We start from the raw sequence: 25,919 nt of genomic DNA, 5'->3' as shown, positions 1-25,919 counted from the left end.
TTTAGACTAATATATTATGTGCTATAAAGGCAAAACAATACACTGTATAACATTATAGTAGTGGTCCCTTAGTGTTGACAGTTGTCTCCCTCCCCCCCCTCCCCCCCAAGGAACCACGCAACATTCCAGACGATGATTGTGTGGCGGCCAGCCTGAACTGACCACCATGAGGGCCGTGCCGACCTGGGTGGACAAGGTGCATGATCGGGACAAAGTAGAACAGTGGTAAGCACGTGTGTGAAGGAAAGCAGTGCCATAAACGCGGCGAGTATTGGTGGTGGTGGTGACTGGTGTGGTGTCACTGACGTGAGATGTGTGCGGGCCGCCCCTGTCAAGACGTGTTTGCCTTCACATTTGACAGGGAAACACACGGTCTAGCTACACCGAAGGGGAACACTCGAAAGCAGTTTACTTTGATTGTTGGCCGGGAATCTGATGTTTATGGCGTCACTCCATTATGTTTCCCCTAGGCTTTTTTTTCTGTTGTTTCGTCTTCCACTACTCAATACCAGTTCGGTTCCTTTATTGGCCTTTGTGTGGTGACTTTCTTCCGTGATTTGTTCCTTTTGGTCTATCTTTCAATTTGTTATATACTTCCACTGTTCTCTCTTCTTTCACATTTCAAATCTTATTGGCTTAGTTCCCTCCATTACTATAAATAGTACTTCTTTAGTTACACTGTCAGATGAACACCTCTCTAAGAACTTGTGTCAGACAGCTTGGGTGTACAGAACAGCTGCACTTTGCAAGTTTTTTCTTTACATCTACACAGCAGCCTGCAACACTACTAATTATTGTTAACAACCATCAACTAACAAAGTAATTACTTTATCAATAAACTGCATTGACAGTAATCTGTTCAAGTCACTAAAGATTAATTGGTCAATTTGCAGTTTCACTCAACCATTGAGTCTCTGATGGGACTCATGTTTTTCTGGTGAAAATTGTACTGAATTGGTTGATGGTATATATATATATATATATATATATATATATATATATATATATATATATATATATATATATATATATATATATATATATATATATATATATATATATATATATATATATGTATAATTTCCATCACAAATTAATATTTTTCAAGTTATGACTTTTTCAACTCCAACTTGTGCCTACCACTCATTTCCAATGATCTTTGGGAACCTGTGTGAAATCATGGTTATTGGGTGGAGGAACATTAAAGTGAGTAATGTACACTGCAAAAAACACTTGGGAAATGAACAAAATTGCACAAAAACGTCTCTGAAAATACATTGATGGTGGAGACGGCAGCTGGCTGTGACAGCAGCGAACACTGCTTTGTTATTGTTGAGTAGCGTTGCCAACAAACAATTCATTGCTTTGGTAAAACTGCAAACTGACCATTTAAATCACTTGCATTGGTTTTCATAAGTAAATGAGAGTGCAGTGTTTGACTTTGAAAAATAAAGTTTGCCGAACAAAACTAGCCTAGTTAGGCAGGGTGGTAAGTAAACTATAGTCCATTCATCCAAAGAATCTAGGCCGAAACAGATAGTTTGGTTGGCAGCCCTGACCACCCCTGTCGCCACTAAAACTTCCTGACACTTAAATTTTCTTCAAGTACATTTATTTTTCTTCACTTAGCTTAATAGATATACAAGTTTGTAGCTTGAAGAAAAATAAATGTACTTGAAGAAAATTTAAGTGTCGGGAAGGTTTAGTGGCGGCGGTGGGCAGGGCTGCCAACTGAACTAGCAGTTTCAGCCTGGATTCTTTGGATGAACGGACTATAGCTACTGTCAACTGAATAGAAAGCAGTGGACAAACGCTTTATTACTAATATAGTTTATTTATACAGTAATTGTTTTGTTAGATGATGGTATTTGATGGCAGTTGACGGCAATTAGTCAGGCGTTTTATGCTTCTAGTAACAGATCAACAAGAATAAGATTCCTACAGTATTAACAGGAGAAACACTTTGAAAATTATTGTGGTGAGAGAGCAAAGTATTTGACAGGTAATACTGGAAAGAAAGCACAGCAGAGGGCTAGGTTGAAACTTTCTGGCCAAACATGTACCAGTTTGTTAAGTTAATGAATATGACAAAATAATTAGTTGCCACCACAGCTGTGTTTGTTTGCCACCAGAGAACACCACTGTGACTACTTTTGATTTTTATGATTGATTTCTCTACATATTTTGATACTTGTGCATCTCATGAACTTAGAAAAAATAAATGAATAACTAAAGATATTATATATGTTCTAATGTAGATTGTGGTTTAAAAAATGCTGTTTTACCACAATACAATGATTGTAGATGTGATCCCAACTCAGTTTACTTAGATCTTTTCTTGTTAATATTACTGATGCTGCAGGTATCCATAGTATAAATTGTAGATTAATTTTCATGTGTGGATTCAGTAGTACAGTGTCCACAGAAAGTATTGGGCATCATCTGTCTTTTTTTAATGTTTCATTATATTTGGCATTTGTGAAGGTAAATAAGAGAAAATTCAATTCCTGGCATGCTTATTTGATATTTCGTCATGTTGTCTTTGACTTTGATGACCAATTTGAGATGCTTAGGCTTTGAATCAGTTAAATTCTTGAAGAAGCTATTCCTTGTCCATATCACAGCACCACTATATAATTTTTCGTTTCACTGATAAGTGTTGAATGTAACTCCAGCAGTTCTCAATGGGGATGGGGATTGGGTTAGATTAGGTTAGGTTGAAGTCTGGCAAGTTCCGAGTTATCTGGCCAGTCAAGAATCTGAATTGTGGGATTTTTCAGCCACTGCTGGCATTGAGGCAGAAATTGTCAGTTGCCTTGGTTACCCTCCCCCTCCCATACTTGTGACAGCAATTTACCTGATGTATGAAAAAAATGCAACTTTGCTCCAATATTAGATATCCAAGCACACCATAATTCAGAGTTTTTGTGCAGTAGGACACAATTTCCACGGACACTGTACATGATTACAACTACAGTTATTTATCTCTTTTCAGTATATATGACTTGTGCTTTAGACCTGATGGATCACAGCTGATTGTAGCAGCAGGAAACCGTGTGCTGGTGTATGACACAACGGACGGAGCGCTGGTGCAGCCTCTCAAAGGTGAGGGTGAGGGAGATGAGGTGTTGATCTGTGTAGGTTTGGCTTCTCTCAGGCAATTGCATTTGTTGCTTGATCTCTCTGATTCTGTTTTTTATATCAAGTTGTGAGATAGAATGGTTCCAGTTAGTCCTCTTTGTAGAGAGAAGATTGACATTGTGCCTTCATGTTACACAGGTGTGGTATTAGATGATTGGCATTAAAGAAAAGTAACTAACAGTTTTCTCGAAAAGTATCAGTAGCTGATAGTACAATATGTAGTATTTCTGTAAAAACTACACCTTCCTCTTCAAGAGCTTTGTGTATATTTCATTAATTTTTGTATTTTTGCTACTTGGTAATGAATCATAATCACCTTGTTAGTGCGGCTTGGGAGGAATTCTCTGTTCTCTGATGAAAAATTTGAGCCCGGGCATAATTTGTATAGAGTTGCTTGGCTTACATTCATGAATCCACATAATATTAAGTGAGGAATAATGTATAACAAACAGGTGCTAAAAGTAGAAAACATTGGTTCTCACTTTGGTAAATAGGCCACCATTAAAACAGCCAAAAGAAACTATATAAGTGAGACTATGTAGTCAGCATAAAAACATAAGGATGATGTACATAATGATGATATACCAATGTCATGATTGCAGGTCACAAGGAAGCAGTTTATTGTGTGGGCTACAGTAAAGATGGAAAACGTTTTGCTTCTGGCAGCGCTGACAAGAGTGTTATCATATGGACTTCAAAACTTGAGGGCATCCTTAAATATTCGTAAGTTTTTTGAAAATGAATTAATATCTCAAAACTTGCAGGGAAATGTGACATGTAAGAATTAGCAATAACTTTTCTTCACTTCACTGTATAGCTATGAGTCACATTTTCAAACTCACTCATTCTAGTGGCCCTAAGTGAAGGCCTTTATTTCTTGACACCCATTACCCTCATGTTATATATGCTTATGATAAGTGCAAAGCAATTAGTATGCCATCTCTTGATTAATACCCTCCTTAATTCCCTCGGCCAGGCACAATGATGCTATACAGTGCTTGGCATACAACCCTGTGTCCCACCAGCTGGCCTCCTGTGCCCTCAGTGACTTTGGCTTGTGGTCACCTGAGCAGAAGAGTGTACAGAAGCATAAGGTTAGTGATGAGGGAGGCAGAACAGTGAACAATAGCATAGGGTTAGTTAGTGATGAGGGAGCCAGACAAGTATACAGAAGCATAAGGTTAGTGGTGATGGAGGCAGACAGTAGCACAGGATTAGTGGTGAGGGATGGAAACAGTATGCTATTCAGGAATTTTTATTTATCTGTTTATTCATATATATATATATATATATATATATATATATATATATATATATATATATATATATATATATATATATATATATATTTAATTGATTAATTAATTAGTTAATTAATTTTTGTAGGAAACTTGTAGATTGATACAGTAAGTCTGAGGATAATGTTTGCCACATTTCATTTAGTCCTGTCACTGCAATACATACTTGTAGTTACTATATTAGCATTTAGAGCAGTGTAAAGAGAAAAAAAAGTTGCATGAATGGAACAAGAGGCAAGATGATTTCTGTGTTCCCAGCTACAGCAGTCTCAAGAGACTGGTACAGGAAGAAGTGCCTTAAAGTTGTATGGTAGTAGATGGCTATTGGAGAAGCAAGTATCTGGCAGTGAAAGGGTGAAGTCTACAAAGAACTTTATCACATTTCATATTATTCTGTGGCATTGATCAAGGTTTATGCTCAGTACTTTCTAATTACATCTATTATGAAGCTTTTGTCACGCCATCTCTGTTGATGTGTTGGGTAGAGTGTGAGAGTGTTGGTGTTATTAATTAAATACATGATAGAAGGTCTTAGATACTTGTTGGTTTTCACTTTAGTTCACACACAGATTACTCAGTTAACGATGAGTGTAAGAAATTGTTGTTAAAGTTTTTACATTGTAATTTATTGCTTGGAACACAATAGTAGTTAATTGAAATTTAGACAGAAGTTAATATTTGATCTTAAAATGTGCCCAAATTAATATACTAGTTGATATAAGACAGCAACCATGATTGATGTAGTAAGACACTGTTTGTTACAGGTGTTACTTGTACCAGAGAGAGAGAGAGTGAGAGTACATTCATTACAGATTGACTATCGCCAATATTACACTCTTTTTTCTCACAGAAGATAATCACCCAAGATTACCTGAGTAATTTTTTTATTTTATTTATTTTTGTAGTAGGACAATAAAGTCTAGCTGAAATTAGCTTGGACAATGGTGATCACTCTTTGGCCATACCACTAATGTGCCCTCTTCCAGAAGTCACTTGCCAAAGGTTCAGTTCCAAGCCACTCCAGTGGTTTTGCAATTCATCAGCTCCCATGGCTGTCCTCATGTATATGCATATTAGTTATCTTGTACAACACATTGCCTTGACGCACATAATTTCTCTTCACTTCTTACAGAGGAAAGTTGTTGATAATTACTCTTGTATTTTTCTCCCTCAGAGCACAAGTAGGATTTGTTGCTGTGCCTGGACCAATGATGGGGTGTACCTGGCCCTGGGACTAGCCAATGGGGTGGTCTCCATCAGAAGCAAGGTAAAGGCTGACTGATGAGTGATGACTTAGTGGAAGAAACCATTGTTAATGCAGTGTTTTGTTTTACTGTAAGACAAAAAATTTTATGCACTTTATGATAATTGACTCAAAACAATTTTCTTTTCAGGTTGGAGAAGAAAAAATGAGAATTGAACGTCCAGGAGGAATAAACTCCCCAATATGGTCGCTGGCCTGGAATCCTTCAAAGTAAGTCATCAAACACTGGCTGAACCTTTTGACTATCATTGTTCATTCTTATTATGTACATGAAATAAAAACAACTAATAAAGAAGATATACTAATTTTTTTTTCAGAATAATGTCTTTCTGATGCATCATTTTTGATAATTTTTCAGAGATGAGCCTGTGGACGTTCTTTGTGTTGCTGACTGGGGCCAGAATCTTTCTTTTTACACTCTCAGTGGTAAACAGGTATGGATGCCCTGCTGGAAAGGAGTATGAAATTAAACAGAACATTTATTTCTGTATTAGATCAACATCATCACCTTTGATATGTATTCTCTTTTCAGGTGGGAAAAGAAAGGGTGCTTGGCTTTGACCCTTGTTGTGTGAGTTACTTCAGTAAAGGAGAGTATATACTGGTAGGAGGCTCCAACAAAGCCTGTCTGCTATACACCAGGGAGGGGGTCAAGCTAGGCACCATTGGGGAGCAGTCATCCTGGGTGTGGTGCTGTGCTGCTCGTCCAGACTCCAACTTTGTGGTGAGGGAGGGACGGCTGCTAAGAGATTTCTTAGTGCTGTCAACAAGGCCATATGAATTACATGTTTGATAGTTTTGAATGATTGGTTGATTATTGAGTTTATCAGACTTTAGAGCTATAATATCAAAGTTATCTGTTGTGTAAATTAATTATACAAAAGAGATTTGAAGGTGATGAAAGAATAATAGCAAGTGCTAGATATTAATTCAGATTGTTTACGTTTTTCATCATCAGCATATTTTCTCATGGACTTGCTCCAAGTGGTGTAAGTGTAAATCATATCTCAAGATAATTACTTAACCAATTGTCTTAAGAGTAATTCTGAAGTTATGCACAACTGGTGTCTAGGATTTTGTCAAATTACCTTGGTGGAATGTTGACTTTCAGGCTATTGGATGTCAAGATGGAACAATTGCTTACTACCAGTTGATATTTTCCACGGTGCACGGCCTCTACAAGGAGCGCTACGCTTTCCGAGAGAACATGACAGATGTCATAATACAACATCTTATCACAGAACAGAAAGTGAGAATCAAGTGTCGTGATCTTGTTAAAAAGATTGCGATCTACAAACATCGCTTGGCAGTAAGTCAAGAATTTATAGATTTATATTTTGTAATATTTGATAACACTTTACTTTAACTTAGAAGAACTCCAGAATTTGAACTTATTGCCATATAAAAATTTGAGATGAAGAATCCATTGATTGATGTAGGTGTGGTGATGTTTGATGCAGGTGCAGCTGCCTGAAAGAATCATCATCTATGAGCTGTACTCCCAGGACGCCTCAGACATGCATTACCGAGTCAGGGAGAAGATCAATCAGCGCTTGGAGTGTAACCTGCTGGTTGTTTGCACCAATCACATTGTTCTCTGTCAGGTGAGCTTTCCTTCCTCATCTTGGTTTGATTTGTTGGAAATAATAACGGCAGTGATGTATTTAAATTTTCATGTGTTTCATTCTATTGGTTTGTTTGTCACAGTATCTTTTGTCATTGTATTTCAACACTACTTACAGGAAAAGCGTCTGCAGTGCCTCAACTTTGTTGGGAACAAAGAGCGTGAGTGGCAAATGGATTCACTGATTCGGTACATCAAGGTGGTGGGAGGCCCAGCCAGTCGGGAGGGTCTTCTCCTTGGCCTCAAGAATGGACAGGTATGATGGATGCATATGTACAGTGTAGTATTAGGTTTCCATGAAAGAAAGAGTAAGACAGACAAACAGAGTAATGTGCATTTTCAGTAAATAAAGTATCCGGAAGGTGTAATGGGGTTGACACTGAACTGTTAAGATGTTCAGAAATATAACAAGTTCAGGGAAAGAATAAGACTTCTTGTGATAGAGCAAGTAAGATGGAAACTTCTGAAGTGTGTGGTGTGATGCACTAGACAGCTTTTTCTTATTCTCAGAACACATTCTTTCCAGCTGTGTGGCAGAATGTGTAGGTTTTCATATCTAGCAACACAACCTTTGTCTAGACTTTACTGAGTATGAAAGGAGTTGGTCAGTGTTGAATGGAACATGATCACATTTTGCATGCTGCTTGTATGTTTAGACAAAATGTAGCAATATATTGTGATATATAGGTTCATTAATGCAATGATACTACATACTCACACGTATGACATGAATTACAGGGGCAGATGATCCTTGTCCTACACTCATATGAGACTGGTGAAGGTGCTAAATAAATTGCAATGAAGTGAATGAGTGACAATTAAAACAAATACTATACATTTTCATTTGACTCTTAAAGAGTTACCCACAAGCTTTTGTGGTCTATAAGTATAGCATGAGTGTTTAGTCACAGCAATTTATAATCTGTAAAATCTTGTACTAGATAACTCTTGAGTGAAAGTATGTGTCTGCTATAACATAACAGTGGTAAGTCTGTCAGAGAGACCTGCTGCAGTGGTGAGCCTGTCAGAGAGACCTGCTGCAGTGGTGAGCCTGTCAGAGACCTGCTGCAATGGTGAGCCTGTCAGAGAGACCTGCTGCAGTGGTGAGCCTGTCAGAGAGACCTGCTGCAGTGGTGAGCCTGTCAGAGAGACCTGCTGCAGTGGTGAGCCTGTCAGAGAGACCTGCTGCAGTGGTGAGCCTGTCAGAGACCTGCTGCAATGGTGAGCCTGTCAGAGACCTGCTGCAGTGGTGAGCCTGTCAGAGAGACCTGCTGCAGTGGTGAGCCTGTCAGAGAGACCTGCTGCAGTGGTGAGCCTGTCAGAGAGACCTGCTGCAGTGGTGAGCCTGTCAGAGACCTGCTGCAGTGGTGAGCCTGTCAGAGAGACCTGCTGCAGTGGTGAGCCTGTCAGAGACCTGCTGCAATGGTGAGCCTGTCAGAGACCTGCTGCAGTGGTGAGCCTGTCAGAGAGACCTGCTGCAGTGGTGAGCCTGTCAGAGAGACCTGCTGCAGTGGTGAGGCTGTCAGAGAGACCTGCTGCAGTGGTGAGCCTGTCAGAGACCTGCTGTAGTGGTGAGCCTGTCAGAGAGAGATCTGCTGCAGTGGTGAGCCTGTCAGAGAGATCTGCTGCAGTGGTGAGCCTGTCAGAGAGACCTGCTGCAGTGGTGAGCCTGTCAGAGAGACCTGCTGCAGTGGTGAGCCTGTCAGAGAGACCTGCTGCAGTGGTGAGCCTGTCAGAGACCTGCTGCAATGGTGAGCCTGTCAGAGACCTGCTGCAGTGGTGAGCCTGTCAGAGAGACCTGCTGCAGTGGTGAGCCTGTCAGAGAGACCTGCTGCAGTGGTGAGCCTGTCAGAGAGACCTGCTGCAGTGGTGAGCCTGTCAGAGACCTGCTGCAGTGGTGAGCCTGTCAGAGAGACCTGCTGCAGTGGTGAGCCTGTCAGAGACCTGCTGCAATGGTGAGCCTGTCAGAGACCTGCTGCAGTGGTGAGCCTGTCAGAGAGACCTGCTGCAGTGGTGAGCCTGTCAGAGAGACCTGCTGCAGTGGTGAGGCTGTCAGAGAGACCTGCTGCAGTGGTGAGCCTGTCAGAGACCTGCTGTAGTGGTGAGCCTGTCAGAGAGAGATCTGCTGCAGTGGTGAGCCTGTCAGAGAGATCTGCTGCAGTGGTGAGCCTGTCAGAGAGACCTGCTGCAGTGGTGAGCCTGTCAGAGAGATCTGCTGCAGTGGTGAGCCTGTCAGAGAGATCTGCTGCAGTGGTGAGCCTGTCAGAGAGACCTGCTGCAGTGGTGAGCCTGTCAGAGAGACCTGCTGCAGTGGTGAGGCTCTCAGAGAGACCTGCTGCAGTGGTAAGTCTGTCAGAGAGACCTGCTGCAGTGGTGAGCCTGTCAGAGAGACCTGCTGCAGTGGTGAGGCTCTCAGAGAGACCTGCTGCAGTGGTAAGTCTGTCAGAGAGACCTGCTGCAGTGGTGAGGCTGTCAGAGAGACTTGCTGCAGTGGTAAGTCTGTCAGAGAGACCTGCTGCAGTGGTGAGGCTGTCAGAGAGACCTGCTGCAGTGGTGAGTCTGTCAGAGAGACCTGCTGCAGTGGTGAGCCTGTCAGAGAGACCTGCTGCAGTGGTGAGCCTGTCAGAGAGACCTGCTGCAGTGGTAAGTCTGTCAGAGAGACCTGCTGCAGTGGTGAGGCTGTCAGAGAGACCTGCTGCAGTGGTGAGTGGTGAGTCTGTCAGAGAGACCTGCTGCAGTGGTGAGGCTGTCAGAGAGACCTGCTGCAGTGGTAAGTCTGTCAGAGAGACCTGCTGCAGTGGTGAGCCTGTCAGAGAGACCTGCTGCAGTGGTGAGCCTGTCAGAGAGACCTGCTGCAGTGGTGAGCCTGTCAGAGAGACCTGCTGCAGTGGTGAGGCTGTCAGAGAGACCTGCTGCAGTGGTAAGTCTGTCAGAGAGACCTGCTGCAGTGGTGGGCCTGTCAGAGAGACCTGCTGCAGTGGTGAGCCTGTCAGAGAGACCTGCTGCAGTGGTGAGCCTGTCAGAGACCTGCTGCAGTGATGAGCCTGTCAGAGAGACCTGCTGCAGTGGTGAGCCTGTCAGAGAGACCTGCTGCAGTGGTGAGCCTGTCAGAGACCTGCTGCAGTGATGAGCCTGTCAGAGAGACCTGCTGCAGTGGTGAGCCTGTCAGAGACCTGCTGCAGTGGTGAGCCTGTCAGAGAGACCTGCTGCAGTGGTGAGCCTGTCAGAGAGACCTGCTGCAGTGGTGAGCCTGTCAGAGAGATCTGCTGCAGTGGTGAGCCTGTCAGAGACCTGCTGCAGTGGTGAGCCTGTCAGAGAGACCTGCTGCAGTGGTGGCCCCGTCAGAGACCTGCTGCAGTGGTGAGCCTGTCAGAGACCTGCTGCAGTAGTACCTGCTGCAGTTGTGAGCCTTCAGACCTGGTGAATGTGTTTTTGATACAAGTGTGACTGGTGAGGATGTATCATCAGTGCATTTACTTCATTGTATTTACCGTCATAGTATACAGGGCCTGATTTGTACTCGTGCTGTCTTGTCCCTATATCAATGTTTATCAAGTCTTTCCTTTAACTGAGACACTGTTTTGGAAATTAATATATTAGTTTCTTATTATTCTTTTCATCATATGTAATGTGTATATGGGGAGATGTTTCCCTGGTATTTGAATAGAAAAAAAAATCCATGAACTAAGCAATTTTTTTCTATATTAAATGCAGGTGCTAAAGATCTTCCTGGACAATGCATTTCCTGTGCCACTGCTGAAGGTTCCCTCAGCCATCCGGTGCTTGGATCTGAGCTCCTCCCGCCAGAAACTTGCCGTGGTGGATGAGCACAGCACACTTCTGGTTTATGACGTCAAGACTTCAGAGATGTTGTTCCAGGTAAGGATTGCTTGATACATGAGGGATACATTGCAGTGGATTTGTTTTGTAGTTTTAGCCACTAGTTTCTATAATAAAATGGATTCCTTTAGTCTTCTCATGTTCTCAGATACCATTGAAGCATATGTTCAGAGGCTGCACTCAACTATTGTAAATCAAATCTAGAAAAACACTGTATGTTCTTTGAATTATTGAATGGATTATTGAATTTTTGTTCCTACTGCGCTTTTGTCACTCTACTGACGTGTTCAGATCCTAAGCATGGATCTGGTATGTTCAGGTCTTAGGCATGAATTCTAAAAGTCCTTTGCATTAAGTTGACAAAGCTATTACTCAGTTTTTATTTATTTGTCTACTTTTTTTTCAGGAGCCCAATGCCAATAGTGTTGCTTGGAACACAAGTTGTGAAGACATGCTGTGTTTCTCTGGAAGCAACACGTTAAATATCAAAGCTTCTAATTTTCCAACTCATCAGCAGAAATTGCAGGTACTTCAATTATTTCTTCACCTGATCCATCTTTATTCAATCTCTTATTATACTCTGAGTCATGGCATTCTACAAGGAAGTCAGCAGCTACTTGTGTTGGAGTGAACAGATGTATTAGAGGGAGTTTTACCTGAGCTACTTGGATTCTGTATGGGTCTGTAGACAAAATTGAAAAAGAATAGACCTTTTAATAGGTAGAGTTATACAAATCTACTTAGAATATTGTTCTCTAGGAAAAGTTTTAAGTCCTTCATGATATTAAGAAAATAAGCCAGTATTTTTTATAGTTTGTGGTGGTTATTTATTGTTTGCACTTCAGGGTTTTGTTGTTGGGTTTAGTGGCAGCAAGATCTTCTGTCTGCACATTTACAGTATGTCAACTATTGAGGTGCCACAGTCTGCTCCAATGTACCAGTACCTCGATAAAAAAATGTTCAGGTTAGTACTAATTTATCTGCGTCATTATTTGAACCCTTTTTTATTCAATGAAACTGACAGAATGCAATTAGGAAGACTGATGTAATAGTGAATCAACCAAACAAGGAAGGAAGGAAGACCAAGATGAACAGAAAATAAACAGAGAGGATTATAAGTTTCGCTTGAGTGAAGTTAAACAAATTAATTGCAGAGATGAGTGAAGAAACTGGAGAAAGATTTTCTGTTGTATTGTGATTAAAATAGCTGTTGGTATTAATTTGTAATGACTACACTTGAAAGCAATTATTATGTAAAAAATTTGACTTATTAAGCAAATTAAGAAAAATAGTTGCTTAATTCATCATGAAATTCTTACAAATTTATAAATCATATATAAACAGAGGGACTTGTATATGTCTCCATTTCATAAGCCCCTGCCACAGTATGCTGTGTGAAATCATCGATGTGTGGTGTCTCCTTCAAAGATTGGAGGGCTGGGTCATTCCTCATCCACACACTTCCTCTCCACTTGCTCCTGTCACACACATTCATAGTGCTTTGGCTCAGGAAATGTAGTGGTGATGATGATGATGACAATAAACATTACAATAATACTAGTGATGGTGGTAATAGTGAAGTATTTAAACTCATTCATCATATTTAGCTTTTTATTTAATTGTGTTGTAATCTTATGTGTGTTTCCCGTGCTGAAATGAGTTAAATGAAACCCAGGTAGAAATTTAATTGTCACATGTACCAAGTAGTTAGACTCTTTCTCTCTTATTAGGTAATCAACATATTCTGAAAGCCCAAAGCATAAGTTATAATGCCAGAATGCTACAGAAAACGACTTTTCCACATATGGCAAAATGATTTGTGCTGGAGAAATGGGAGCACATCATTGATTGGTGCAGTGACTGATAGGCTTGAGAACATTTTGAGGCACAAGGCAAATATGGTCATTTGTCTCACTTTAGCTAAGTGCTATTTTCTAAATTTTTTGTCTGTACGTATTGCAAACATCATTTGAGCAGGCAGCACCATACATACCATACATACTGATGCATCGGTATCGGTATCGGAATCGGCGGTATCGGCTCATTTTTTGGGTATTGGTATCGGTATTGGTATCAGCTTATTTTATGCCGATACTTCCGATACCTAAAAAGAATTTACTACTTAGTGATATATTCGATATAAGATATTGATGATACCAAATTAATATAATATGGCGTATTAAGTTTCCATGGTGATTACCGTATGTCATAGAATACCGTTTTCTGTGGTAATAAGCCACAACCTCTAAATTGGACGTGTATGAAACGCGTATAGTCTGAACTCCGGCATCCTGTCACACGGTTGGTCATGAGTCACCACGCATTCTTACTGTCTCTCAGTCAGATGCTGCTCCTCCACCCACACAAAGTTCACACAGGTGAAAAGCTTATCTTTTTGAACTATAATCTAAGAATGTTAAACTTCAGATATTGAGAATCCAACAAAATGGTTTGGTATATATATATATATATATATATATATATATATATATATATATATATATATATATATATATATATATATATATATATATATAGGCATTTTGCATTATTATATAAATAACAGCATATTCTTATTTGATTTATAATTAACAGTGCTAGTGCTAGCCTTTTCCAAGATATCATACTGGAATAGGTGGAAGCTCGAATTATATATGTATATTAATTTTAATGCAAGTTTAATTTTTGAGTTACTTGTGTTAACCTAAGGATGTAAAAATTCCATAACTAAGAAAGTAACGATTCTGTTTTGTAATCATGTGCATTGTGTATAATTTGTTGCATATTAATTATTTAAGATCATAGCAATACACTAGAAATTTAGAATAAACTAAACTTTTTCTATTTAATTGAAAAGATTAGGTGAAAGCTCATTTTTCTGAATTGGTCTACTAATGTCTAATGAATTAATATCAAAGGATGTCAGATTTAATTAAAGAGAAACATACACAACAAAATGAGTTTCTTTTGCTAATATTTTGTGTCTGTTTTACAATTTTAATAATTTTAAAAATATTTTTGATCGCCAAAATATCGTCAATAAAAAATTAATAAAGAAAATGCACAAGACCAAATGGTCGCTAAAGGAGTAAGAAGAATTTAAAATAACTGACAAGAATCAGAAGACTGAGAAGATATTCATTCCAATTACTGAGTAATTTACCTTTGCAAATGGCTTCAAAAAGCTTCTAGAATTGCTCCTATTTCACAAACGTTCTCAGAAGGACTTACAGCATCCCCCAAAACAAAGCCTCCCATCTGATAACGCTCGCTGTCCACCAACTCATCCTGGTGTCCAGTGCAGTAATCACTATAATTAGTAGTATCGATATCGGCCCAATTAGGTGGTATCGGTATCGGAATCGGCCAAAATTTTGGTATCGGTACATCTTTAATACATACACATTGGCCTTCCTTACTTTGACGTGAGTGTTTGTAACAGTAATCATTGTGTCTTCAAGCCTCCCATGTTTCTACTTACTCCATTAGTGTTTGTGTGTGTGTGTGTGTATGTATGTATCTTCCACAGAGAGGCCTATGAAATTGCATGTCTTGGTGTCACTGATGGAGACTGGGAAGCGCTGGCCAAGGCAGCTCTTGAAGGCTTGGAATACAACATTGGCAAGAAGGCATTTACTAGAGTGAAGAATCTACGATACCTAGAACTGATACATTCAATTGAGGTAACGTCACATGAATGAGCTTCACTATATTTAGCCTTAGACATACTACTATAATTTCCTACAATGGTTATGGAAAGACTGTGAGCTCCCTCTTCCCTATGTTGTTGCCATAATGAGCCATCTTCCTTGAAGAGGGTTGCAGCCTGGTATGCATACACAACAGGTACTCACCTTTAACTACTTCTCTCAGGATCGACAACACAAAGGAGAGGTTGATAACAACTTATTTCTGGCTGACATTTTGGCATATGAAGGCAAGTTTTCCGAGGCTGCCAAGCTGTACCACAGATGTGGCAAGGACCAGGCAGCCATGAACATGTACACAGACCTCAGAATGTTTGATCTGGCACAGGTAAATAAATAATCTCTTAACATCACCATCGCCCCATTGTATGCTAGTGGTTGTACATTTGAATATTGTTTTAGTAACTCAGTCCATTGTTCCTCATGACCAGGCTGCGTCACTGGCCCCAGAATTGGGGCCAAACTTATTGTCAGAGTTGCAACTTTGCTTACTTTCAGGAACAGAAGGTTAGGAATCCAAAGTGTGAATGTATGTGTGTGTTATTCACCCACAGTTGTCAGCTGGTCTTTTGACACAACCACTTTCCCATGGAAAGAGGTCAAAGTGAATAGACCTAATCTTTGAGTAGGACTTAGAGCACTTGCACACCACTCTCTTCTTATTATTCACTAATGACCTTCTAAACCAAACTTCTTGTCTTATCTGGTCCTGTGCTGATGATACCACCCTACACTTTTCCATGTCTTTTCAGAGATGACCAATTCTTCAAGAAGTTAACAGTTCCTGCAGAATTATGATTGGGGCAGAGAAAATTTATTCTGTTCTTTACTTACAATCCAAACTGGAAACTTCACATCTTATCTCTTGATAAAACAGCTTCTATGAAGTTAGGCATTCTAAGGCATCTCTGCTAGTTTTTCTCACACCTTCAAATGCTAACTCTGCCCATGTATGGAATATTCTTTGGATTTATGGGGGAGGGGGATTCCATTTGCACAGTTTAACTAGATAGGATGGAATCAAAATCTTTTTGTCAATCAACTCCCCTCCTCTGACTGTCTTCAGCCTCTTTCTCACTGCAAGATTATTGCTTCTCTTGCTATCTTCTATTACTATTTTCATGTTAACTGCTCTTCTAAGCTTGCTAACTACTTGCCTCCCCTCTTCTTGCGGCTTCACTGCACAAAGCTTCCTTCTTCCTCTCACCCGTATTCTGTCCACCTCTCTAATACTAGAGTTAGCTATTACTCTCAATCATTTATACCTTTCTTTGGTAAACTTTGTAACTGCCCACTTGCTTCTGTACTTCCAATTTCCTGTGGCTTGGCTTCATTTAAGAGGGAGGTTTCAAGTATTTATTGCTTTTTTTTTCTTACTTTTTTTTTTATTATCTCTCAGACCTGCAAGGGGACTGGTAACTAAGTGGGCCTTTTTTATTTCACTCTTTATGTTGCCCTTTGCCAGCCTTTCCCCTCTTACATAAAAAAATGGGGAAAACATGCAGTAAAAGAAGCTGTGCTCATTCTGTCCTGCCTTTATCTATTGTGGTTTAACTTGGCCTTGAAATTATTAAGAGTTTTGGTTGCACCATATTCTTGTTTAGACAATTTGATATATCAGCTACTCTTTGTTGAAAGCTGTTCTTTTTATATTTTTTTCAGCTTTCCATGTCCTCTGGTGTTTTGTAATCCATGTCACAATTTTGTTATTGTATAGCTTTTCAGAATGTGTGTGTGTGTGTGTGTGTGTGTGTGTGTGTGTGTGTGTGTGTGTGTGTGTGTGTGTGTGTTTTCTCCAAGAGGCTAGAAATAGTGTATAGCACACAAGGCAAGCAAGGTATGTTTAGAAATGCTGATCTGTATCAATGATTTCCACAGGAGTATCTTGGTTCTGATGAAACTGTGGACAGGAAGCAGTTAATCAGGAAGAAAGCAGATTGGGCTCGAAATATCAATGAGCCTCGGGCAGCAGCAGAGATGTACTTGTCTGCTGGAGAGACTCACAAGGCTATTGAAATAATGGGAGAGAATGGCTGGGTTGACATGTAAGTATGAAATCCTTCAATAAAATCCTGCTAACATATGTTCCTTCCTTACTGTGGTGATTTACTGGCAATATTTTTATTTATATTGAAGGCAAAACAAGATTGAATGAAGACTGTATTGTAATGAAAATGATAAAATGCAAAACTTTGATATGAGAATGAACAAGAACAGGTGACATGGTGGATTTTCTAGAATAAGGTTAGAGATGTAATGATTCCTTGTGTAATGGCAGAGGAGAGTGTAGGAAGATTGTATGTGAGAGAAGGGAAAGGTGAGAGGAATGGAGGTTATAATGGTGAGATGTACAGTCATAACCTGATAGAGACATTCTACATATATGACTCCTGAGGATATTTTAGGGAAGGAGTGTTAATGGAGTTTTAGGTTAAATGTAACCACTGAAGTTGAACATGTTGAAATAGGAGAATGTTTAAAGTAAGGTGTTGAGTAGTTTTGTTAAGTAGTTTTAAGTTTTAGGTTAAATGTAACCACTGAAGTTGAACATGTTGAAATAGGAGAATGTTTAAAGTAAGGTGTTGAGTAGTTTTGTTAAGTAGTAATGGCACCTCTAGGCTGCTGGATGTTGGCCGTAAGACTGACAAGGCTGACCGGCAGACCCTGAACCTGTGTGCTGAACACCTGCGCCGCCTCAACTCCCTCACCTATGCTGCTGAAATGTACAAGTAAGTATGCTGGAAATTTGTGTATATTTGTTGGCAATACACTCTTAGATTACATTAATTTATTCTCCTATACACAACTTTGGTAGATATGCTCATTATGAATTCAGTTGTAAAGTGATGCCAAAAGAAGACATAACAAAGTAAGGTTGAGTAATAGTCAAATAGATACTGCAGCAATCTCTATTATTTATATATGTGCATCATCATGTAATCCTGCATAGTATGACTATTGATTAAGTTCAGCTTGAAATTCACTTGTATTATGCTTGCCAACCCCATTACTAGCTCTGATCTTTTATAGTTATTCAGTTACTTGTAGGAAGAATTGGAATAAAAGAGAGAATTGCTTTTGGCAAGCTGTGGTTGTAGTTGGCTTCCCTGTGCACAATGAAATGATAATGCAAGTTCTTGTTGGATTTTAATTTTTAGGTGTTAAATTTTCAGTGTCATGTTGACTATGAATAATCTTGAATATTCTGTTGACTGGATGGTTGTAACTCTTAGACTGGCAGTGACAGCATGACACTCACCTCATTTGAGTAGCCACAAAACCATTTCAGTGAGCAAAACTAATACTAGAAGCACCAGAAGGTTTTATCTACTCCGTTCCTTCTTTGCTGGCTGTGTCATATGTTAAAATATACTCAAAATTTCCACCAAACAATTTTACTAGCCTTAAGGAGAAGCCATAGCAGTTAAAGGATTAAACTTGGGAACATGGTTGCAAGTATTGTTTGACACATATATCTTAAAAATATCAGTTTTCAGGTTTACCTAATGCTTCAAGATTGTGCCTTATTTTATGACAGAAAAATGGGAGAAATGCAGAGTGTGATAGAACTTTATGTGGAGGTGCAAGACTGGGAGGAGGCGTTTGTGTGGGCAGAGAAGCACCCAGAGTACCGGCAGCTGGTATATGTTCCCTATGCCACATCTTTAGCTGAACAAGACAAGTTTCTACAGGCACAGAAAGGTAAGGACTTCACTTTAGGATATAGGGCAGGATGGTACTTTAAGGGAATTAAAAGCATACTAACTGGGTATTTTTGCATTATTTATATAGAATTCTATGTTTAAGCTAATATTGATGTAAGACTATTATTCAGGAACATTTAGTTTTCTCTAAGTGTTTGGTAATAAGTAATTTACAGCACATTTAAAGTCATGAAATATCTTTATGGCAGCTTTCCATAAGGCTGGCAAACCAGAGGAGGCCTTCAGGGTGCTAGAACAGCTCACAATGAATGCTGTGAATGAGAACAGGTTTGATGATGCTGGCTACTACTTCTGGATGTTGGCCATGCAGTGTCTGGACCTGGCAGCTGAGAAGTAAGCAGGCACCACTTGTGTTCTATTATTTTTCTGTGTACTATCTATATTAGTATTGTTTTTGGTAATGAATTGCAGTTTTTTGTCTTAGGCATTCCAGTTACATTCTCTAATTGTGAGTTATAGAAAATGTGATTTGACTCTTATTACTCCCACACTGTCAAAGTGTGAGAGATGCTGTTGACAGGACCTTTCTCACATAGGATGTTTGCAGATGGTGTGGTGCATCACCAGCATGGCAGATGCACTGGTTAGACACACACACAGTATTTTCATACATGTAGTTCATCACATATTTGGGTCCATAGGGTTTCTCAGCACCAGCATGGACATGATTGTCAGCTTCTTCCCCTAGACATCAATGACTAGCTGGCATTACAGGTCATCCACACCATCAAATGCAGCATTTCCTACTGTTTGTGTTCATGCATGTACTTATGTCTCAAACTGCCAAACAGATATGTGATAGGAAGGGAAGTCTTTGATTGTGTTTGTTGTGCATTTGAAGAAAATGTGCAACAACTTGTACATACATGTATACACCATATACAGCCATCGCTTTTGCTAGAATGCATTTGAAAATACCATGTGAATAATTGCCATTGTCATATACATATCTGCCTCCCGAGATTTGTTGTATTTAAATTTGTGCAAGGAATCTTTAAAAAGATTTCATATCTTGTAAAGAATTCACTCATGAAAAAGGAAAAAAAAATATGAACTCAGCTCCAGTCATGACTTATGACAGAATTATGTATCTTTAACAGTTCTTTTAATCTTTTCTCCCCTGCTCTAGTCTGAAGAGAGTTGATAAAGAAAACATTCAGTATATAAACATGTAAGTACTTTGGTCAGTGATTGTTGGGAATAGGATTAGAGTTAATCAGCAGAAGGCAAGATAGTGTGTTAATAATAGCACCATGTAACTTGCGATCAGGACTGAGTTAGATGCCTATGTTTACGGTCTCTTTCAGTGAAGAGGAATACAGCGCCATGATGGCAAAGTTTAGTGACTACCAGAAGAAGGCATCAATGTACTACGTTTATCATACTATCCAACGCTACATGGTAACTGTGTTAGCTTATTTACTCTATTCCATGTTGAGACATCCTCTGTATGGGCACAAACTTTTTGTTACTTAAAATATACCTTTTACTTGTAGCAATTTTTGTGAATTTATGAAGTTATGTCTTAGATGTGATGGTAATTATCAGTAATTTGCCAGACTAGAGATTTTTTATTTAGAATATATTAACTTAGAAAAGAGACTATTTATGCTGTAATGTGATCTTTTTTTGATGATTGGTGTGTGTACAGGATGAACCCTTCACTGCCTACATGCCTGAGGCCTTGTTCAACATCTCCAGGTTCCTGATGCATGAGCTGATGACTGCACAGCCCACTGGCATCTCAAAATTGTATCCTTGAAAGCACCACTTTTTGGGGCTGCATGTTATGCAGTTTTTATTACAGAAATAATCAATGATTTACTGTCTCCTTTGATCTCAGAACCTTGCTGTGGCAAACACTTCACCAGACCAGCCAGTGCATGCTTCAATAACAGGGTTGTGATTCACTGATTATCTTTATATTCCACATGTGGTCACTCTTCATATTACATTTGAACTGTCATTGTATTTTGACTTTCATTGCATTTTGACTGCTGTTTCAAGTACAAGTTATCGATACCCTAACCAACCACTACATAGTGGCAGTGTCTGTAGTAAACATGTTTGAGACAAAATGAGTATCTTTGATTGTTTATAACATCAAAATTTATTTTTAGGCCTTTTATGTTGTCTGTAGTTATCCAGAGACTTAGTTTGGTCTCAGACTATGGATTGGCATCTCATATCTCATGTATGTCTTGATAATAATCTTTCAGATTTTTAGGATTTGAATAGAACAGTTGCAAGTAATGCAAAACTTATGAAATTTTTGTTTAGACTTTCTGGATTTTTGTAGCTTTTGTTCTGTGATTCCTTAACAAATTTCCAGCTCCACCTTGTACACTCTGTCAAAGCAGGCAAGAAACCTGGAAGCTTACAAGCTTGCTCGTTATGTGCTGGATAAGCTGCAGGCTCTGCGCATTCCTCAGAGATTTCAGGTAATCACTATATTGCCCAAAAATTTGTATTTTAGTAAGACAGCTTATACATCCAAGTTTTTTACATTGCCAATTTCACTGCTTTGTAAAGGTTGTAAAATAATCTAACAAGTATCAGCAGAAAGTCCATGATATTCAAATTTGGAAAAATCCTATGCACACATTTGTAGAGCAATACCACTACATAAACTACTATCTTCCTTGAGTTGTATGTAGTGTTTCAGACTGCCAGGATTGACCAGTTCACACAGTGGTGTATTAATATTAGACAGTCTCCCACCAACAAATTATTCCCTTTACCATTACAGGAAGACGTTGAGTTAGCAGCACTCAAGATTCGAGCCAAACCTTTCCACGACAATGAGGAGCATCAGCCACTGTGCTACCGCTGCTCCACAACCAACCCGCTCATCAACAATAATGGCAACCAGTGTGTCAATTGCTGCCATGCATTTGTTTACTCTTTTGTGTCTTTTGGTAAGGTTCTAGTTTGTAGAAATGATGAACTTAAGGACTAAAATCAAGAGGAGATGCATGATAATGTGACTGGTAGTGATTGTGAATATATGCAGACATCATGTTTCAGCTTCAACACTTAACACTTTCCAATCTGTATTCAGGAGTAAGCTGTCTGTCAGTACATTGAGATGCAGTGCTGGTAACACTTGCACAATATGGTGGTAGGAAGGCTTTGCTGAAGCTTTACTTTTATTTTACATATACTGTATTTTACGGTTTACAAGACGCACTTTTTTTCCTAAAAAATACCCTGAAAAATACTAGTGCGTCTTCCAAGATGAATGTTGTATTGTAAGGCAGCATTCAACCTCAAGTGAACTTGGACACTTGACAGATAGCGACCTGGATTTGTATGTTGAGTCATTACATTATGATGTTAGCTTAAGTACCATTTAATTTAGCCTTTTATATTATGTAAACTCAGTACTTAGGTGTTACAAGTATTTACAATACCATAATCCTTCCTGCAGCCTACTCAGCGTGTGGAGAAAACGGGCCGCTCCCTCGTCTCATTGCAACACACACATACATGCACACGAACGCACACACATCATGCCAGTTGCCTTTATACCTTTATTGATAGAGCATCCAAGTAGCTTACTCATTCAAGCAAGAGTCAAAACTCCACTTGTGTAGTATATTGAGTACAGATGCACGACAACCATCAGGCACCACCACACGGGAAGCCCACAGGAGACAACCATCTGTGATAGAGAGCTCGTGACGCCTAGTAAATGATAGAGAGCTCGTGACGCCTAGTAAAGTAGGCACTATATACTAGTATATAGTGCCTACTTTACTAGGCGTCACGAGCTCTCTATCACAGATGGTTGTCTCCTGTGGGCTTCCCGTGTGGTGGTGCCTGATGGTTGTCGTGCATCTGTACTCGATATACTACAACTTGTGAATTGTATTCACATTGATAAAAGCCTATGAAGCACGACTGCAAAATAAAATAAATACAAACTGCAGCACTGACGTGTTCGGTTTCAGCGATTGGACAAGTGATTCCATAATGTAAACAACAGGTCCAAAACCTGCCGTTGCCCGCCATTAAAACAAGAAGAGATGGACTGTTTCACTGTGTATATGTATTTACCTATGGTGTTTTTATTTACATAGTTTTAAATTTGTGGTGAGTCTCAGCTCCAGCAAATTTGTAATGAGTGGTGAAACAATAGTGTCTTGCAGACTCCTTGCTTCCAATGTTTTTGTATTCAGTGGTCGGATATATGGTGAATGTGTTCTTGTATGAGAATGACTTTTTTTTTCTTAGAAATTTCTTTCAAACATTAGGGTGCGTCTTCCAAGATGCAGCGTCTTACAAGCCGTAAAATACGGTAACTGCGAGAATATTACTTAAAAAAAAATAACCATATGTGGTAATAATCATCATCAGGGTTTGGTATTAACTTATAATGAATCATGAGAAAAGAGGAATACTGTGTTACCTTGAGATATGAGTTTAATTTGTTCCGTGATGGAGCTCATCTCTCAATTTGTTCGTAACTCAAACAAATTTTCCCCATTGAAACTAAGTGAAATGCAATTAATCCATTCGAGCCTTATAAAAAACACCACAATATATCTATATATATATATATATATATATATATATATATATATATATATATATATATATATATATATATATATATATATATTAAATATATAATATATATATATATATATATATATATATATATATATATATATATATATATATATATATATATATATATATATATATATATATATATATATATATATATATATATATATATATATATATATATATATATATATATATATATATATATATATATATATATATATATATATATATATATATATATATATATATATATATATATATATATATATATATATATATATATATATATATATATATATATATATATATATATATATATATATATATATATATATATATATATATATATATATATATATATATATATATATATATATATATATATATATATATATATATATATATATATATATATATATATATATATATATATATATATATATATATATATATATATATATATATATATATATATATATATATATATATATATATATATATATATATATATATATATATATATATATATATATATATATATATATATATATATATATATATATATATATATATATATATATATATATATATATATATATATATATATATATATATATATATATATATATATATATATATATATGTGTGTGTGTGTGTGTGTGTGTGTGTGTGTGTGTGTATTAATTAAAGAAAGTTTATTTTTATGTTGAACAGAAATCTTACCGGTTGTTGAATTTGTGCTTGAGGAGGGATTGTCTGACGAGGATGCTCTACACCTGATCCAGCAGTCTGGAGGGAGTGACTCAAGGAATGGCAATGACACAAAAGCAGGTGCTTATGATGAAGAGGAAGACAACCACTGGAAGCGTTCAGACTCAGGCACTGCTGAGGCGCTCACCCTTGATGGCTCTCCCACGCACGCTGAGCCAAGCGATGACCCATTCACTGCTAATCTCATGAACTTTTATGTGAGTATGAGAATTTTCCTCAGAATAAATAGAAATAATTATGATTGTTTTGAAAAGAAAAATGTAAACTATGATGTTTAAACATAGATGATAATTTTTCCAAATTTGTATATCACACCACAAAGCTGAACAGTATTTTTGAACTGACATAGTCTTAATGTGTACGTGTGACAGGAGACATGTCCAAGAGTGAGGTGGTGTGGAATGTGTAGTGGCCAAGTGAGGTGAAATGTAATGCAGTCAAGGATGAATTATGTACTCATTGAAGAAAAGTAACAGCTTTAATACTTCACTGAAAAAACAAAAAAATATATTTATCTAAAGGGCAGCCATGAAAGACGATACAAAGAAAAGTCAAGATTTATATGGAATTCAGCTGCCTAACTTTTGGAATCTGTAGAATTGATTTTTGTTCGGAGCAGCATGTTTTTCCTTTCATTTTTTTTGGTGTCCATGGTCAGACTCCTCAGCATGCTATTGAAAAGAAGAAATGGCATTGGACTCATAACAAGATATTGATTAAGAACATTCACCATTCAAGCCAGAAGTGGTGAAGGCCCAGATTGATGCTGATCAGCCTTACTTGTCTTGTCTCAACACCTACCACTGGCTTTTACAATGTATTATGTAATGAAAGTCCTTCCTTAACCTCGGCAGGGTGGCTCAGAGTACCAGCCAGTGACTGTGGGTAGGAAGGCTCTGATAGCAATGGAGCCCCATGATGTCATTGTCTGTCGCTGGCCAAAGCCCCTCAGATTCCAGTACTACAAGAACTTTATGCCAGACATGCCAATTACTCTCTGTGTCCACTGTAATAAGGTAATACTATTTGTTGTCTTTAAACTTTAGTATTTTATTCAGAAACACCATAGAAGTGCAAAACAATTTATCAATATCTGCATGATAAGAACTTTTGACTGTAGATAATGTTGTATGGATGAAAGTGTAAGCTAGCTCATAGAATATCTATTTATAAAACTACTCTACATTTGTCATTTCATTGAGTTTAGATTTTTTTTTTTTTTTTTTTTTTTTACATGAGCAGCTGAATAGTTAGATTAATGTTTTTCAGATGTTCCACACTGATGACTACACTCTGCAGGTGCTCCAGAAGGGTCACTGTCCCTTCTGCCGCACACCCATTGGAGACACTTCTGACAACAACAATGACTGAACACTTAGTAATGGGTGCATGTGTTTGAAGTGCAAGTGAAAATAACTGACAGGTATGAATAACTTTAATGGTAGGAAATTTCTTCACTGTATTCTATCAACCCACAACAATACCTTCACTTAAAACACAAAATAAATATGTAACTACGTTGGAGTTTGTACACCATCACTCATTTCAACATTTTAGAGTCAAGTGTATAGTATACCTTTCTGTGTCTGCTGCTTGTATTTGTATAATAGTAGTGAAGCATTCCAAAAATCAGAACATGACTATATTTTGGCCATGGGGTTTTTTAAGGCTGTTCCTGCCATTTTTCTTTTATTGCAGTAGCCTCCTCCTCCTTCAAACAGGTACCTACCTCATCAGATTATGAAGACTCGCAGGAGAGGAGTGGCCTCCTTGAACTGATGGAAAAAGTGTTCTATAATTCATGAGACTTGTGATATTAAGGAATTGAATTGAGTCACGAATAACCTAAGAAGTGCTGTAGTACGAGTATTCATGTCAACAAATCTAGTACTCAAGCAAAGAAGGATAAAAATCAATAGATTTCTTTAAGATGAATTTGTACTTTATGACCATGTCAGTAAACAAAAATTTTTA

General features: G+C 38.2%; 1 protein-coding gene across 6 annotated transcripts; it reads left to right on the top strand.

The window, feature by feature from the left end:
* The first annotated feature begins 93 nt into the window (after positions 1-93).
* Positions 94-25,919, top strand: LOC123517754 (intraflagellar transport protein 122 homolog). Of its 6 annotated transcripts, none has more exons than XR_006678567.1 (29): positions 94-225; positions 2,996-3,105; positions 3,744-3,864; positions 4,118-4,235; positions 5,614-5,706; positions 5,834-5,913; positions 6,062-6,137; positions 6,236-6,427; positions 6,815-7,012; positions 7,164-7,307; positions 7,446-7,583; positions 11,042-11,206; positions 11,574-11,693; positions 12,013-12,131; positions 14,697-14,850; positions 15,041-15,202; positions 16,753-16,919; positions 17,493-17,603; positions 18,413-18,576; positions 18,788-18,932; positions 19,729-19,770; positions 19,907-20,000; positions 20,251-20,351; positions 20,932-21,040; positions 21,349-21,517; positions 23,889-24,142; positions 24,800-24,961; positions 25,215-25,368; positions 25,667-25,919. XR_006678567.1 is itself a non-coding variant. In XM_045278165.1 (28 exons), exons 1-28 carry the CDS (start codon positions 167-169, stop codon positions 25,314-25,316), a joined length of 3,669 nt encoding a protein of 1,222 aa, XP_045134100.1. In that variant the 5' UTR covers positions 94-166; the 3' UTR covers positions 25,317-25,919. The 6 variants fall into 6 exon arrangements, 2 of the variants coding, with proteins under 2 accessions (XP_045134100.1, XP_045134101.1); XR_006678568.1 differs by having other exon boundaries at positions 25,644-25,919; XR_006678569.1 differs by lacking the exon at positions 19,729-19,770.

Source organism: Portunus trituberculatus, chromosome 42, assembly GCF_017591435.1.
Source record: "Portunus trituberculatus isolate SZX2019 chromosome 42, ASM1759143v1, whole genome shotgun sequence".
Lineage (NCBI taxonomy): Eukaryota > Metazoa > Arthropoda > Malacostraca > Decapoda > Portunidae > Portunus > Portunus trituberculatus.
This window is presented reverse-complemented; position numbering and strand designations above follow the sequence as displayed.

What these genes read in the sequence shown, in the direction of transcription:
- LOC123517754 (XM_045278165.1), top strand. Translation starts at nt 167, where the DNA reads ATGAGGGCCGTGCCGACCTGGGTGGACAAGGTGCATGATCGGGACAAA. An exon ending in CGGGACAAAGTAGAACAGTG is followed by an intron (nt 226 to 2,995) that starts GTAAGCACGTGT and finishes ATCTCTTTTCAG; the next exon opens with TATATATGACTTGTGCTTTA. An exon ending in CTCATCAGCAGAAATTGCAG is followed by an intron (nt 11,694 to 12,012) that starts GTACTTCAATTA and finishes TTTGCACTTCAG; the next exon opens with GGTTTTGTTGTTGGGTTTAG.